At 37.1% G+C, this 16791-nt stretch overlaps 2 protein-coding genes across 5 annotated transcripts in view; one reads left to right on the forward strand and one right to left on the reverse strand.

The window, feature by feature from the left end:
* The first annotated feature begins 1661 nt into the window (after window positions 1-1661).
* gins1 (GINS complex subunit 1 (Psf1 homolog)) lies at window positions 1662-10979 on the forward strand. The gene is made up of 7 exons (XM_041250163.1): window positions 1662-1970; window positions 3075-3139; window positions 3254-3352; window positions 7031-7121; window positions 8287-8403; window positions 9030-9104; window positions 9814-10979. The coding sequence occupies exons 1-7, from the start codon at window positions 1896-1898 to the stop codon at window positions 9880-9882; spliced, it is 591 nt and encodes a 196-aa protein (XP_041106097.1). The 5' UTR covers window positions 1662-1895; the 3' UTR covers window positions 9883-10979.
* Window positions 10980-11530: 551 nt separating this feature from the next.
* The window catches only part of ninl (ninein-like), a 29346-nt gene continuing 24085 nt past the window's right edge, over window positions 11531-16791 (reverse strand). For 3 of the 4 annotated variants that reach the window (XM_041250165.1, XM_041250164.1, XM_041250166.1), the window contains exons 22-28: window positions 16646-16759; window positions 16311-16457; window positions 15730-15879; window positions 14751-14864; window positions 14126-14338; window positions 13733-13846; window positions 11531-12671 (exon numbers count right to left, since the gene is read on the reverse strand). In XM_041250165.1, the coding sequence (XP_041106099.1) occupies window positions 12480-12671; window positions 13733-13846; window positions 14126-14338; window positions 14751-14864; window positions 15730-15879; window positions 16311-16457; window positions 16646-16759 (1044 nt within the window). In that variant the 3' untranslated portion in view covers window positions 11531-12479. The remainder of the gene's footprint in view (window positions 12672-13732; window positions 13847-14125; window positions 14339-14750; window positions 14865-15729; window positions 15880-16310; window positions 16458-16645; window positions 16760-16791) is intronic. The other variant, XM_041250167.1, reaches the window with a different exon arrangement.

Consider the following 16791-nt stretch of genomic DNA (forward strand, 5'->3'; position numbering starts at 1 on the left):
ACCTTCTTAAACACTTTTAGCTCAGGTGGAACACATTCTTCCGCCATTTGAACTCAAAGTAAAAAAAAAAAGCTCAAAACATGACTATGAGCACTTTGACCTCTGATAATGTCACATGATCATATTACCCCACACTGATATATTCAATAAAAACACAGGTCTTGTTCAATGCAATAATACCACGTTAGTGTTAATCCAAAGTGTAAAACTGGAGTTACTGTCATTTGTTTTAACACCACACCTGATTTTTAAAAATATTATTTTCAGGTAAATTACATGAAAAACTACCTCTATTTTTTTATTTTACCACAATACAAATGACGTACCCACCCTAAAAAGATGTATTAGGAATTAGGTCTGTCCCAAAAACACAGAAATAATTCTCTACCGGGAGCTGAGCTTTTTCAAGACTTAAAGGCCTTATCTAATTAGATGATAGACTATAAGTATGGGATACTCAAACATATTGGTCTAGAGCTGGTTACATTAGTATTGTTTTGGTCGGTAAACCAACAACATAATTTTGCCTTACCTGCTGCAATGTCTCCTTTAGTAGTATGCTGGACATAAGAGTTGACAAAATTAATAACCCATTTAAACTTCTGCGCTTTTTCCTAGTTTCTGGCAGAATATTTTTTAGGACACAGAAGCACCTGTTAATTTCAACTGTAAATCATGCTCTCAGGATAGTTCAATATTTTGACCCTAGAAATGTCTCTATACATCAAAATACAAAACAAGCATTTTAATAAAATCAGAACAAACGTGATCAATCAAACTAGTCAAAGAGGAAAATAAATCTGAAGAAATAAATGTGAGGCGAGGACAGGGGAGTCAAACCAGATTGCTTTAGGAAAAAATGCTACAAACATTGAACACGTTTTTTATTTGCCGTTTCCCCCCAGTAAATTTTACATTTCACAAAACACATAGTACTTTACAACACATTGGGCATTGGGCCACACGGAACTACATGTACGGTAGATTTATCTCCAGTCAAAACGGCTGCTTGTGGTGTGATTCAGAAGCAATTAGGTGTAATCTCACGTTCTAAATCATAACAAATAAAGCAGCGAATACAAAAATGCTCTTAAACAACACCAAACACACATAGACAATGCCTTTAAAATGACTTACATTTTCTTTTTTCAAATTTGGAGTGCAAACTAAGTACAGCAAAATACCCATACAAATTACACTGCACTTCATTTGTGTAAGGTGCTTCTTGGCCTCCCACTCTTGTATAGAGATGTATCTATTTTAACCATTAGCTATGTTTATATATGTATCGTCTTACAATGCATATCTTTAAGTCTTCATTTAAAATAGTTAATTCAGTTAATATAAGCATATACGGAAATAAAAATGACGTCACGTTTAAAAAGTAAATTCTCATATTAAGCTAACCCCTAGTTCAGTGCTCTGAGTACCTCTGCGTTTCAAAATATAAAGTAAAAAATGTTTACACGCCCCCACCCCTCCTTAGTACTTCCAATAAATTTCTCTCAAAAAATGTCTTGTATTTTATGTGCTATAACTACTTTGCAAAACAAGCGCCAACACTATACTCACCCTGTGCTCCGAGGCGTTTGTGGAGGAGGTTTGTCCTAAAACTTTACCCATAGCCATAGCACCGCCCCTTTTAATATATTGTCAATGAGTCACAGTGATCGTTTGTTTCTCTGCCCGGGAAAAGCAGAATTTACTTAGCAAAATAATTTGTGAAAGGAAAAGAATCACACAGCTTTAAAAAAATAATAATAATAATCTCAGAAAAAACTAACAGAATTTAGAGCATACATTTCAATTGGGGAGAACGCTTCCTAAAGTGCAAGCCAAACATATTTGTATTATTATTATATTCTGTTCAGACGTGGTTGGCGCCCTCTGAAAAGATGTTCTGTGAAAAGGCGATTGAGCTGATCAGGGAACTCCAGCGAGCAACTGATGGTCAGCTACCGGCTTTTAACGTGAGTTGAGTAGGCTTTAGCATGAATGAATACCTGGATGTGGATGGAGTACATCATGATTAGCTGTAGCTGATTTTTCTTACTTGCCAGCCTAGTAGTAACCCCTATTTACTCATTTTCAGCATGTGCGTAGTTATATAATTATATACCACCCATGATAACGAAGATGCGAATAAGATCATACTGGTGCTGTAGAAAATATAGTTGAGGCTGACTTGAGTAAGAGTTAAAGCTGCAATTCCATATTGATTGTATTTATTTATTTTACGTATGACAGTGGGTTTTTGTCAAGCTATACAGAAAGCAGCCTCACCACAATTTAACTACTGAAGGTAATTGGGCGTTTTGGAAGATGTGAAACGTTTTACCTAATAGTTATAGTAATATTTATTGTAATAAAACGCACTTTGAAACAGTTTGAGTTGTAGCGAATGGAACCATGCAGACATATGTTGTCAAAAAACACAGCTGCATTGTCACATACCTACTGTACATCGTGATAAAGCACACGTAGGCATCATGTGTATAAATTAAGTGCAAAGATGTAACACAACATGTGGGTAGCCAGGAAGCCATTGATTCGAAGTGATGTTTTCAAAGTGTTCAAATTGTTCTGAGAAGGTGGGCATGCCTGATCATTCCAGGAGAAAAGCAATGTTACTTCCCCATTGAAGATTTCATTGCACAAAGTGTGTGCTGCATGTGACAGGTCCCTTATACATGTTTACACAATACATTTTCATGATCATTTTGTAGTTTTCCCATGCTTTTCCATGGTTATGCACTATGCATTTCCCATAGTTTACCATGCTTTACCATACCTCTCTGAGCTTTGCAATGCTTAACTATTTATTACGGTTGGCAATTCTTTTACTATGAGAACATTTTAAAAGGGGGGTTTCCCATTTATTTGTCCAAGTCCGATACAGTATGTGTTCCTGATAATGCTTCAATTCTCCATGTGAATGTTTTGAATACACATGACTGAACTGGCATACTATTTTGTACAGTATAGTAATCCGTTTAAAATTGGCATGTTTCTTTTCTGTTAAAGCTTTAGATATTTTAATGACGTGAGCTCACAAAATGTGTTTATGGTTTCAGGAGGATGGAATTAGACAAGTTCTTGAAGAAATGAAAGCCCTGTATGAGCAGAATCAAACTGATGTGTGAGTTGACACTCTCAGTTACTTTTAGTTTGTAACTATATCCCAGCTTTTTTTTTTTTATTAAGTTTGAAAAAAGTATTGATTCTGTTCTAATGTAACTTTTTCCCCCCTCAGGAACGAGGCAAAGTCTGAGGGAAGAAGTGATTTGATCCCAACAATCAAGTTCCGTCACTGCTGTCTGTTGAGGAATCAGCGGTGCATTGCAGCTTATCTGTACGTATAACCAAGATTCAGGCTACACTGTACCACCTACCACTGTCTTATTTATTTTTGTATTTCATGATGATTCTTTTTATTTTTTAAAACTTACCCTTGCTCCAAGATAGGACTACAACTGGAGGGTTTTATCCTAGAATAGGGGTGTCACAGTATGACAGTATATGACCGTGATATAAATCACCACAGTAATACTGTAGCAAAAAATATTCCTAACAGTGGGTATTGTAAGAAACAAGTCAGAGTCTGGAAGCCAGACTTTAACACAAAATCACCCGTATTGCACTGCTAGATGGCTTAACTAGTAATAAGGGAAAGAAACATTAATTTTAATGAAATTTACACACTTTATTAGAAAAAATACAACTGTTTACATAAAAAAAAAATTTAAATTATAGAGGCTCGCTTCGTATCTTTGGCTGGTATCAGTATAATGATTTAAAGCAGTCTGCAGCGTCTCCACTTCACCATACTGTTTGTGTTTTGCTCTGTTGAATTTTATAACTCCCCCAGTGTTCTAACAGTGCTGTAAAACCACTGCTTCATTGTACAGGTTCGGATAAATTGTGAAATTAAGCTAGTATAATACCCATGTAATATGTCTAAACTGGTTCTAAAAATAAATAGAAAAGCTGTTCAGTTATCCCTTAATTCAGTCGCTAGACTCAAGTGAAATAAAGTAATTCACTAAAATATCCAAAGCTCACCACTGCTTGCATGATTATAAAAAAATATTTTAAAAAAATATATAAGGGCAGCTGTAAAAAAAAAAAAAAAAAAAAAAAAACGTTTTACGCTAAATGACTAAATGTTTGAAATGTGAATCAAATATACACTGAACAAAAATATAAATGCAGCCTGTAAAGTGCTGATCCCATGTTTCATGAGCTGAAATAAAAGATCCCAGAAATTTCAAGAAGCTGATTAAACAGCATGATCATTACACAGATGCACCTTGTGCTGGGAACAATAAAAGGCTACTCTAAAATGTGCAGTTTTGTCACACAACACAGTGCCACAGATGTCTCAAGTTTTGAGGGAGCGTGCAATTGGAATGCTGACTGCAGGACTGTCCACCAGAGCTGTTGCCAGAGAATTGAATGTTCATTTCTCTACCATAAGCCGCCTCCAATGTCGTTTTAGAGAATTTGGCAGTACGTCCAACCGGCCTCACAACCACAGACCATGTGTAACCACGCCAGCCCAGGACCTCCACATCCGGCTTCTTCACCTGCGGGATTGTCTGAGACCAGTCACTCGCTGATGAAACTGTGGGTTTGCACAACGAAGAATTTCTGCACAAACTGTCAGAAACCATCTCAGGGACGCTGATCTCCGTGCTCATCATCCTCACCAGGGTCTTGACCTGACTTAACCAACTTCAGTGGGTAAATGCTCACCTTCGATGGCCACTGGCATGCTGGAGAAGTGTGCTCTTCACGGATTAATCCCGGTTTCAATGTACCGGGCAGATGGCAGACAGAGTGTATGGCGTTGTGTGGGCGAGTGGTTTGCTAATGTCAATGTTGTGAACAGAGTGCCCCAGGTGGCGATGGGGTTATGGTATGGGCAGGCATAAGCTAGGGACAACAAACACAATTGCGTTTTATCGATGGCAATTTGAATGCACAGATATACTGTGACGAGATCCTGAGGCCCATTGTCATGCCATTCATCCACCGCCATCACCTCATGTTTCAGCATGATAATGCACGGCCCCATGCTGCAAGGATCTGTACACAATTCCTGGAAGCTGAAAATGTCCCAGTTCTTCCATGGCCTGCATACTCACCAGACATATCACCCATTGAGCATGTTTGGGATGCTCTGGATCAACGTGTACGACAGCGTATTCCAGTTCCCGCCAATATCCGGCAACTTCACACAGCCATTGAAGAGGAGTGGGACAACATTCCACAGGCCCAATCAACAGCCTGATCAACTCTATGCGAAGGAGATGTGTCGCGCTGCATGAGGCAAATGGTGGTCACACCAGATACTGACTGTTTTTCTGATCCATGCCCCTACATTTTTTAAGGTATCTGTGACCAACAGATGCATATCTGTATTCCCAGTTATGTGAAATCCATAGATTAGGGCCTAATGAATTTATTTCAATTGACTGATTTCCTTCTATGAACTGTAACTCAGTAAAATCTTTGAAATTGTTGCATGTTACGTTTATATTTTTGTTCAGTGTACATTTCTTTACTTATTTTTCCTCACCCATAGTTTACTATCATCAATGCATATTTGTTGACCTTGATTTCAGCATCGTCATGGACGTGCTGCAAAATGAAAACAATCAACAGAGCAAAACAAATTATAAAAAAAAAAATGGCAGGCTGTAGCTTTGGCATTCAGGCATTCGAGGTAATCGAGGATTGCTTTCCAGTGTGCCGAACCTGCAAGCAATAAAATGCTGCAAAAAATGGAAATACATCCAGCATGTTTGTCCACCTCCGTGACCATCATCCCACACTCTACAGAGAGACAGTGTGAACTGCATCTTCCAATGGATATGAAAGTCAACTTAAGAATTATTATTTTTATTTTTTTTAAAGCTTTATGTGGCTTTGCAAAGCAGCCTGTCAGGTAGCTATTACTACAAAAGATTAGTATTTTATAATACTGGATACTTTATTTTGCTATGTTTAATTACCCAGGTGCACAAGGGTCAAATAATGCACATCTGAGAAATACTGTAGTAGCCTGGATATTGTATTTGTTTCCTTAATTTGTGTGGGGTTAATAAATACTTTTAAGATATTTTATTTTTTAACTGCAATAACTTTTATATATGCCTTTTTAAGTGTCCAAATTGTTAGTGAAAATGTGATTCAAGGGTATTAAGCCATATGTAGCTACTGTAAGAATGATGTTTGAGTGTGAATAGCTGAATAAGACATTAGTTTGTCTATTCTAGTAGCGTAAACATAAAAATAAAATTGTGGGTACATCTTTTTGAAACAATTAAACAGACCCACATTGATGATCCTGTTTCTTATTTTTGCCTAATATCATTAGAACGGCTTGCTTTTATTTTGAGGCAGGCCTGATTGTTTGTTTTTGTATATATTCAGGTTTTTTTAACAACACTAAGGGCCCCATTTTGAAGCGAGTGCAAAGTTTGCCGTCATTTGTCTGAAAAGAATAAAACCATTTTAAGATATTAAAACTAGTAAGAAACAACTCAAAATAATTCAATTGCTCCAACTTGCAACAAATGTGTTTCTTGATAGTCTCATAATATTGATTGCAGAAAAAAAAATGGGGGGAAAACTTTGCAATTACTTTAAAGTCAGATGTGTATAACGCGATACTCGCTATATCGTGATAATTTCTGGACTAATGTTGCTATAATGAAAAAGTTAATTTCGTGACATCCCTATCCTAGACTAGCAGCTTGTTCCTGAAATTCAGTCACAATGGCGGCTGCCTCTGCATGGTAGTCATGAATTACAGTGAAATGCAAAGTATTGTATTAGACTGGTAAGGGTTACTCCATATTATTTCAAACTGCAAGGCAGCAGTCTTGTGGAAACCCTTCTAGCATATTTGTAATACATCACTGAGTGCAGGACTTGTTATTGGGAATAATGGCAGTGTTAAACCAGCACATTCTCAATATGTTCTCTGTGTCGAATTCTAATCCCTAATCAATTTTTTTAACAGTTACGACCGATTGCTCCGTATTCGGGCTCTAAGGTGGGAATATGGCAGTGTTCTTCCTACATCCATAAGGTTCCACATGTGTGCTGAAGAGGTATGGACTACATGTACTGTCATGTAAAATATTTTTGTTGGTGGCTTAGTGAGCAGTTTGGTCAAGGTGGGAGAAAGACACAAGCTTGTAACTATATTTGTGACAGTAAAAAAAAAAACAAAAAAAACAAGAGGAACCAAGGGTCATGCTGCTGTGTTTATTTATTTGAAGATGACAGGTATATAGTCTTGTTTCCAGTGAGATCTTAAATGTACCTTGCTGTTTATGTAGTATTCCCAAGGCACGTTGCAGAGCTGTTGTAGATTAAAGCAGGGTTTTCAAAATAAGCCAGCAACTGGCGTGAATCACCGCCTAATACTATAAGTGCGGCGGCGGCTCTTTATTGAAAAATATTAAGATTATTTTCAGGTATTATCATTCAGTCAATTTCTTGTCGTATTATCGTACCGCACAGTAAGGCGATATATAGTACATTAATAGTTTAAAAATTAAAGGTACTGCAGGTTACTTGCGTGCTGATGAAAATATCTAAAATATATGACAGTGTGCTTGCTGTGATGTATTTAATATTGGAAAAGGCAAAACAATCACGCTGCAATTTTAAACTTGTTTTTACAGAAAAGAAAAAAAATGATAACATGTGATCATAAGTGCTGTCTGTGTTACATGCTGTCAGATCAGGACTTGCTATAACACTGAGCATGCGAGCTGCAGCATGCTGTTTCCCATATTACTGCACACAATTACAGGTGCAGTCACCAATTCCACACATTTTCAGCCAGCCTTATATCGCAGGGGCCTTGATGCTCAAAGTCAATTGTTTGTGATGATCTTGCCTTACTGTGAGCAGTGCAGAAATAAAGCTCCTTCATTGCACTAATGGGGTACTTTGTCAGACACTACAAGCTGATAACTACTAGTCAAGCTCATTCTTAAACTATCCAAAACTGTGCCAGAATGCACCATTTTAATCCCTTTTTTTAAAATGTCCCAGTGTGACCACACTCTTCCATCAGCCCTACGCGCCATGATAAGATTAGTGTTCACTGCTATCTTGTAAGTGTCACGTACCTTAAAACTAATTGAAAACCCTGTTGAAGGGTATTTTATTTTTATTTATTTATTTATTTTAACAAGATTTAAATAATGGTCAGTCTTAGCAGCTGAAGAAGACAACTATCTGTAACTTTCTTTCTGCCTGCAGCTGGAATGGTTTAACCAGTATAAAAAGTCTCTTGCCACCTACATGAGGTCATTGGGAGGAGATGAAGGTCTGGACATCACACAGGACATTAAACCACCTAAGAGTCTGTACATTGAGGTCAGAATCCTAGTCATTTATCATGGTCTAACAAACACAAATAATGACTTTAAAATGTATTTTACATTCTGTTGAGTCATTGAGTATTGACATTTTTGGTAGTTTCAGTAATGTTACAACTGAGTAGGATGTCATATGTACGGGCCTAAATGCTTTAACTGAGGTAAAAACACTAAGTTTTTTGGTCCAAAGCCAAGACTGTTTCCAGTTCTGAATTCTATATTGTTGGAGCCAGTTGAAGAGGTTGGTGAAGAACAATCACATTTTAGGTATACTGAATGTGGCTGTGTTTGTTTACAGAACTTTTATTTTGGTCAAATGGTTTAAAAAAAAAAAAAAAAAAAAAGGTGGAATTATTGGTAACAGTAAATTCAGAAAGCTAAAAGATTGACATTTCAATACTTAAGGCAGTTTAGACACCACTATATGAAAATGTGTTGGCTGACATGTAGAAAAAGCTAGGTTGTCTTTTCATAATTAACCCATATCACATTGCCTTACACTGAAGTGTACTGCTGTCTGATGGCTTGGTTTGTCATGTTACAGCCCTTCAAGTCCTGGATGAAACTACTGTAATGTCTGAACTGAACAGCCTGGGTTTTTGTGGGGTTTTTTTATGCTTGTAGGTGCGTTGTTTGAAGGATTATGGAGAGTTTGAAATTGATGATGGCACCACAATTCTGCTTAAGAAAAACAGCCAGGTAAAACTAAAAGGATTCTCATTTACCTGAGTCTACATACTCCTCACCAGGACTGTGCAGATACTAAGAACAAATATATTAGTTGCTGAGTTCCAATCCAATTGCAATCGAAAAGCATTTCATACAAAACTTGTGTAATACATGTCTTTCTTTGTTATCCATATATATATATATATGATTTTGTAATTGTATTTCCTTATGCTTGTGTTCATTGCAATACTGCTCTCCCAATGAGCAAAAGATTTCTGCAGTTCATTCTGGGATTGTAATCTTGGACAAGGTTAAACCACAGAATCTTGTGGAGGTTAGGTCACAGCAAGTTTTGTTTGATATCACACAGTCAGAGAAGACACTTTTTGATTGTCATTGGTTAGTACTAGTAATTCCCAAAGGGACTGGTTAAAATACTGCAGTTCCTCCAAGTTGAAAGACACTGATAATAAGGGTGAACTTGTCTTTTTATATTTAGCACAAGGAAGGAGTATGTACTGTAACAGCATTTTCATCAGTGTCCAAACAGATTTTATCCCACAATGGAACCCATAACTGCCTGTGTCAAATGTCTGATTCATTTTATAGATTAACAATGTAACTGACGTGCAGATTATATTTTATTATATATAATCCCGACATTTGTTATAGTGTTTTCTGTGTGACGAGTTGGTTTATAGCTGAAGAAAAATAATTATTCTGCATGTTCTTGTTTTAGCACTTTCTTCCCCGATGGAAGTGCGAACAGCTGATTCGACAGGGAGTTCTGGAGCATGTCATGTCTTGAATTGACTGAAGGCTGGAAAAAAGATGAAACATTTTATCATGTATTTCTGATGTTTGTATGTGTTTATAAATAAATATAATTTAGTTATCTGATGGTATTGCCCACTGGTCTGTATGTCACACAGTTTTACCTGTATCTTTATGAATGCTATCCAGTTACCGGGTGAACAGCATACGATCCAGTACTTCCCCTGCAATCATGCAAAAGCTCTATTTCGTTATTTCCGTTCAAAACAAATACTGAAAACATACAGATAATCTTCATCCATAAATTAAACAACATTTTTTTTTTTAAACTTTAGTCCAGCAGACAAACAATTTGTCTGCTTTCTTCTCTGCAAGCTACATCTGTAACTTGTTTCAAAAAAGATTTTAACATTATTAAGGCCTGGTTTTATCTTCAGGTTTAGCATTGCATAACATATCTCTCCATTATGACAGGCAGAGGGAATAGCAGCCATGAGGCAAAATATTTCAAATGATTTAATTTGTATAAAAATCTTAAGTCTGCATTTAAGCACAGTCTGTAATGCATGCTTACATCTACTTAATTATTTAACCTCATGAAGAGGAAACTAAAGTGGTGAAGCAGTTTGAATGGTAGTGCAGGATATGCACATCTGTTGGGAGCTGTAACATCATGGTCAAAACTCTGTTCCTGTTTGACTTTGTGACTTTGGACACATCACTTAACTTACTGTACCTATCTGCTCGCATTCAATTCAATTGTTCTTGCCTACCATACCACCCCCTCCTACCTCCAATCCCTCATGTCTCCCTACACCCCCTCTCATCCTTGCTGCTCCTCTTCAACTCTCCATCCTCCCATGCATGCTCTTTCTCTTCCCTAACCAGTTACCAGCAACCCTCAGGACTGCTCGATCTCACTGCCCTTGTGTAGTGAGATGTGTAGACTGCACTTCTAGATCTCTTGATCTGCCCCTTGTACTATGCGCTGGATTTCCCTGATCTACGCACTGGATCCTCAGCTAATACACTACTATTACGTCATTGTAGATAACTTAACTTGCTGTATCCTTGTTCATATTATATTTTAGTGGTATTATTTGCACTTACTGTAAACTATACTGTATTATATTAAGCTCGCCTTGGATAAAGGCATCTGCCAAAGTAATAATAAATCCTTTATTACAAAAAACAATTTAACTATTAGGAAGGTATGTCTTTGTGAATTTTGTCTGAGGATGAACTTAGAGAAACTTCTTGGTGCAACATTCTTAATGGGAACTTCTCAGAATACTCCGTAGAAAGCATTGCAATGTTTTAATTTTAAATTTTCCTGTTTTGTCTTAGAAAAGTTAATAGTTTATTACTTTTGTTTGGAGCAATCTATATCCTGGTAACTGATTAAGTGTCTTTATAAGCAGGTTTATTTTGTTAAATGTTAAGTTTAGGGTAACACTTATATTTTGTCACACACAGATAAAGCAATATTTACTGTACTGTTTTAAGCTTCAAAAACAATGAACATTAATTAAATCATACATTTTATTCCTCAGACAGAATTAGGGGAAGGGGAAGTTATATTGGTCTTTATTAAATAGTATATACAATAGTTATCCAATATTAATCTTAAAAAAAAAAAATATCACAATTTGATAATACAGTACTTTATTTGTTTTTTAGCTAAACAATATAATACATAAAACATGTTTTTTTTTTACTTCAGTGCATAAAATGTAGCAAGTTTTGACAGTAACTGTTTTATCGATAATTTCACATATGTACATGCTCCTTGGCTCTTGTATCAAAACGACATCATGTCTTATACATATACAGTACCTTGTTACTTACAAAGACCACTGTAATCGCTCAATAAATAGAATAAAAGCCTGTCAGTGGTAGCATTTTTCTTCAAGGGCACTTGTAAAAAATTAAATACTGTTAACAATGTTTGCCTTTTCTTTCAAAGTGCCTTTGTAAAATGCATGCTTACGGATTAGTTTTGGTTTTGAAGCATATTACTGTTACAAATAGTGTCCTCTCCACATTAGCAAAGTTTCTTGTTTTTTCCATTCTGACAAGAATGGAAATATGCTTGGCCACCACAACAGCTGATTAATATCAGGCAATGCTCAGGCATTCTCTTTCAAACCTAATACAGACGGTCACATTTCCCTGGGTTGTTACACCCAGGGGTCCCATGCAAACATTGGGATTCACAGTGGTCTAGATGTTGATTACTTATAAAGATACTGCTGTTTTTTGCAAACTACCTGTATAAATTAACATGGCCAAATGATTGATCCTACAAGAAAGAATAATATAGTCACTACTTGACCCACACAACTACTGTCAAATACCCCAATGGTAAAATATTGAAATATTGTCATTCAAGAAATCTCTAAAATCATGACAAGCTATTTTAACTTCCTACATCCCTGTAATACAGCACATAAAGTTACCTCAGACCTGCTGTCTGATTTCAGGGGGATGTTACAGTTTGTCTGTTTGGGGGTGGGGGTGGGGGGGTTTATAAATGATTGTCCCTGTACAGCAATCTGCAAATAAGTTCATTTACGCTTAACATGTGCGTAATTGTTAGAATTATTGTACAGTATGAGATGAGCACACAGGCTATACTGTCAGCGATGCTGGGGTGATTTTGCGGAGCAGCTTGTTCAGCGCTGCAATCTTTTCCTCCATGATGAAATTCTTCTTCTCTGCGCTTTTCTGCCGCTGCTCCGTCACCTGCAGAGCCTTCATCAGCTGCGAGTTCTCCACATAGAGGTCCTTAAGCAGCACATTAGACTTTGCATTGCTGGCGAGCTAGAAGGAGAAGGGGACAAGACGGGAGCACAGCACCCATTGAAGGTTTCCTAGTTTCTTTGCATTATAGCCCGAAAATCCATTTCATCACCTCTAGGTGTTTTATTTTTATTATTTTATTTTTCTTAAACCCCACCCCCAAGTTTAGAGCAGAGGGATACACTGTTAAGCTAATTTTAATGTTTTGGGGCAATTTATCCCAACAGAGGGTACACAACTTGCCATTATTGTTACAATTATTTCAGCACGACATGTTATGATTTTTCAATAGTTAAATTTTATAAAGTCACACAAACTTCATGCCTGTAATGCTGTAACCTTTAACAACCTTCTTTAAAATATGGAAAAACTAAACAGGATTTCACGATTTCTAACATCTTTTGCCTAAAATGTTAGGGATATCCAAAGTATTACACAAAAACTACTTTGTGGCTGACCTGTGGAGTTTAAATTGACTTCTTGTGTATTGAATCACGATGCAGTCAGTGTCAACATGCTAAAACAATTTTTTCATCTCTACTTGAAAAAGGAGACCATATAGGAAAAAGGTAGGCAAAGTTCAATTAAGAGTTGCTGTTTCAAATGACAACATATAACCAGCTTCCTATATAAATAATATTTAAGGAAGCCTATTTTTGTAAATCTAAGCAGTTTTATTGCCCAAATAAGATTTTATTCTTATTCTTGGTGTGCTTGTGTACATTACCTGTAGATTTGCAGAATGTCTGATAAAAGTGAAACTTAACCAGCATTTTGTGCTTTATGTTAATTAACCATGTTTTCCAAATGTTCTGTATTCCAACACAAGCACATGTGTGCAAATAACTTGTTTTCTACCATAATAGAAAAATGTATTATGTACTTCTTAGTACTATAGTAATTGTGAAATAATGCTTAAAAAGGCCAATTGAAAGCTTTAATATATTAAATAATTATACAAATATTAGTTTTTTCTTCAAAAGGCCCAGCCCATTGTTTAAATTGTGCCATTTAGTTTACTGCAACAGTTTATATCTTTCATTTCTTTTTGTAAAAACAAGGCAGCCTTATTCATTACTAACCTGCTCTTTAAGCTGGGTCACCTTCTCCTGAAGCACCAGTCGCAGATTCTTCAGTTTGGCCTCTACCTCTTCCATCCTTTCCTCCATTTGTTTCAGAACTTGCTTGTATTGTTCCTGAACACCCAGCAAGAAAATGTTTGCATATTAAAACTAATTGCATCTGTCTACCTTTTCTTACCATCCCCAAACCCCTTATTTGAGCAACTGGAGTAGTACGTATAAATATGGGATACTTTCAAAAAGAGCCAGTTTTATTCCGGTCTCTGCATCCGTTTCAAAATAGAGCCCAGCTTGTATTCCAATTCCCACACATCCATATAACACACACATATTCAGCGTTTTCAGCGAGCTTTGCTCAACAGCTGTTTCTGTCTGACCTGTGCGTGGCATTACCTGCTGAAGAGCCATCTGTTTGCTAGCCTGCTCAGCCTGAATGTTAATCTGCTCCTGCAGCCGCTGGCCTCTGTGCTCCTCCTCTGCCAGCTGGCTCTGCAGCTGTGCCACCTGATCCCTGGACACCGCAGTACCTGCCTGCTCCTTCAGCTGCTGCACCTCCCTCACGTGCTGAGACTGTGCCAGTGTCAGGGTCGTGCTGGCCTCCAGGAGCTGGCAACAAACATAAGAGGCCCCCGTTACAAAGAGTTGCCCATTAGGAGGAGTTTTTGATGGCTTCTTTCAATCCCAATGAAACTGGGTTGTGTCAACCAACATATCGCTGATATTGTTTCATTGTTTTCTTTGAGCTGCCTGTTGCTATTTGTAACACAAAAGGTATACATATTTGTCCACAACAAAAAAACCTACAGTATTGCAGAGACTACCAGTGAAACTTCTTTCAGGATTGTTATTTTTGGCTGATACTTCTTTAATTAATTTCTGCTGTATTTCATTGCGTGGGTTTAGTTTCATTTTCCCTGGAGAGATATGTTTGAGTGCTTGACCGCATTTGCTTTTAATGACGGTTTCATAAAATGGGCTGCAAAACACCCCTGGCTGTACATTTTAAATCAAACCATACCTGATCCTGAGCTTCCACCAGGCATGCTTCCAACTGAGTCTGTTTTCTTCTTAGTGTTTGACAGTCCTGGTTCACACGTTGTAGCTCACTCTCCTGTGCATGTATTAGCTCAATCTGTAAAAATGAGACAGGCAGTCTTAATAATGCAAACTTCCTCTAAACAGGCATAATTCTTGTCAATAAAAATGAACATTAGACCAACAAAAAATGATGGTTTCCTATTTATTTAGCATCTTGTGTTGTTGCAAATATAAAATAAAAAAAAAAGTATACCTATATCGATTTACATACCGAGCATAAAAATAAACTTCACTATGAATACACATTTATTTTAGAAAAAAATAAGGTTTTTTTAAAATCACTCGATCATTCATCCTTGACCATGACACGCTTGAGTGACGATGACTGAAGCATATGCACTTAATCACCTAATTAGTGAGACAGTTGATTGGACACTGGATACAGAGTGATTTCAGCTATTGAATTGCAAGCTTGAATAAAAGTAATAAAGAAAATCACAGAAAACACAATGTCATGTCTGTCAAGAGAGCAGAGCCTCCATGCAATCAGCATGTTGGAGGCTGGACTAGGGCAGCGTACTCTGGCTCGTCATCTTGGATGCTCACAGCCAGCAATTTAAAACCTGTCAAGACGGTATAACCAAACACACTCTGTCAATGACAGGCCACGAACTGGAAGCCCAAGAGTCACAACACCTGCCCAGGATCAACAGATCATTTTGCAGCATCTTCATGATGTCAATTGTTAAATCAGCACAATAAAAAGTCACTGCACCTGCTCTAAAACAGAGTTTGTCATTGTTCGATCACATCGAGTGAATTTTATACAAATATAAGTGATAAGTTTATTTTGATGCTCTGTATATATTGCATCCTCAGATGTTTAGAAGTTACAGTTCTAATACATTGTGGATTATTTCAACTATAAGATGTCATTACATAATATGTACATTTCTTACCTTATGCTGACAATGTTGCAGCTGTGAACGAAGAGCTTCACACTCCTTCCTGAGAGAGATTTTCTCCTGTTCATCTGCCTGCCGGTAGCTGGTCTGTAGCTGCTCTTTTTCTTGTCGTAGCCGCTGTACATTTGTTTCGAGCTGCTTGATCTGCTCAGGTAATTGGAAGGGCCATTTCAATACAGAATACACCATGCAGATACAAGGCATAATTGACAAGAGTATGTGCACAGACTTTTAAGACAGGTACAGCCAGCAGCCAAGTGCAGTGGCTTCAATAGGAATGCAAATCAGAGAGGACAACACCTGCCATACACTCAATATTTCATTTTCGACTTAAAACTGCACTAAGTTCAGAGGAATGTATCACAAGCATTTATTGAAGGCCATTTAGTTTTGATCCTTTTAATACAAAAAGTGGACAAGAGATGAGTACATGGTTTAATGCTTTAATAAACTAAATTTACCGTTCTAATATGTCTATATTATACAAACATTTACTTCACACAAATGGTAAACTCCCCATGTTTATTATGAAAAGCTCCCAGATTTCCTGCTCTTTACAAGCCTCTCTGTTATACCTTGTCCTCAGTCTCCTGCAGTATCTTCTGCTTTGTCACAGTCTCTTTCGTCAGGGATCCTTTGTCCTGATTGGCTGCCTGGAGTGCAGAGCGCAGCTCATCTGCCTGATCGCTAACATTCTGTAGAGTGGTTTCTAACCTCTCAGTCTGCAGAGCAACATCACACAGCAAATAATGGAATCCCAGAATGTACTCATCCACACCATTTACATAATGCAAATAAATCAAATATTTTAAGAAGGTGCTTGGAACCAAGATTTACATCTACGCAGATCATACCAAAAATAATATACTGCATAACAGTGACATGTACTGTGCATTGTCTTAATTTCTACCTTCTCGTTCTGTTCCTCAAGCTCTTTAACCAGACGATCCTTGTCCTGCTCCAGCCACTGATGTTTTAGTGTTAAACTTGAAAATTCAGACTCCACTTCTTTCAGCCTCTGCAGCTATAGTGAATTTAACAGGATATTATAAAGCA

This window comes from Polyodon spathula, chromosome 5 (genome assembly GCF_017654505.1).
Source record: "Polyodon spathula isolate WHYD16114869_AA chromosome 5, ASM1765450v1, whole genome shotgun sequence".
In the NCBI taxonomy this organism is placed as follows: Eukaryota; Metazoa; Chordata; class Actinopteri; order Acipenseriformes; family Polyodontidae; genus Polyodon; species Polyodon spathula.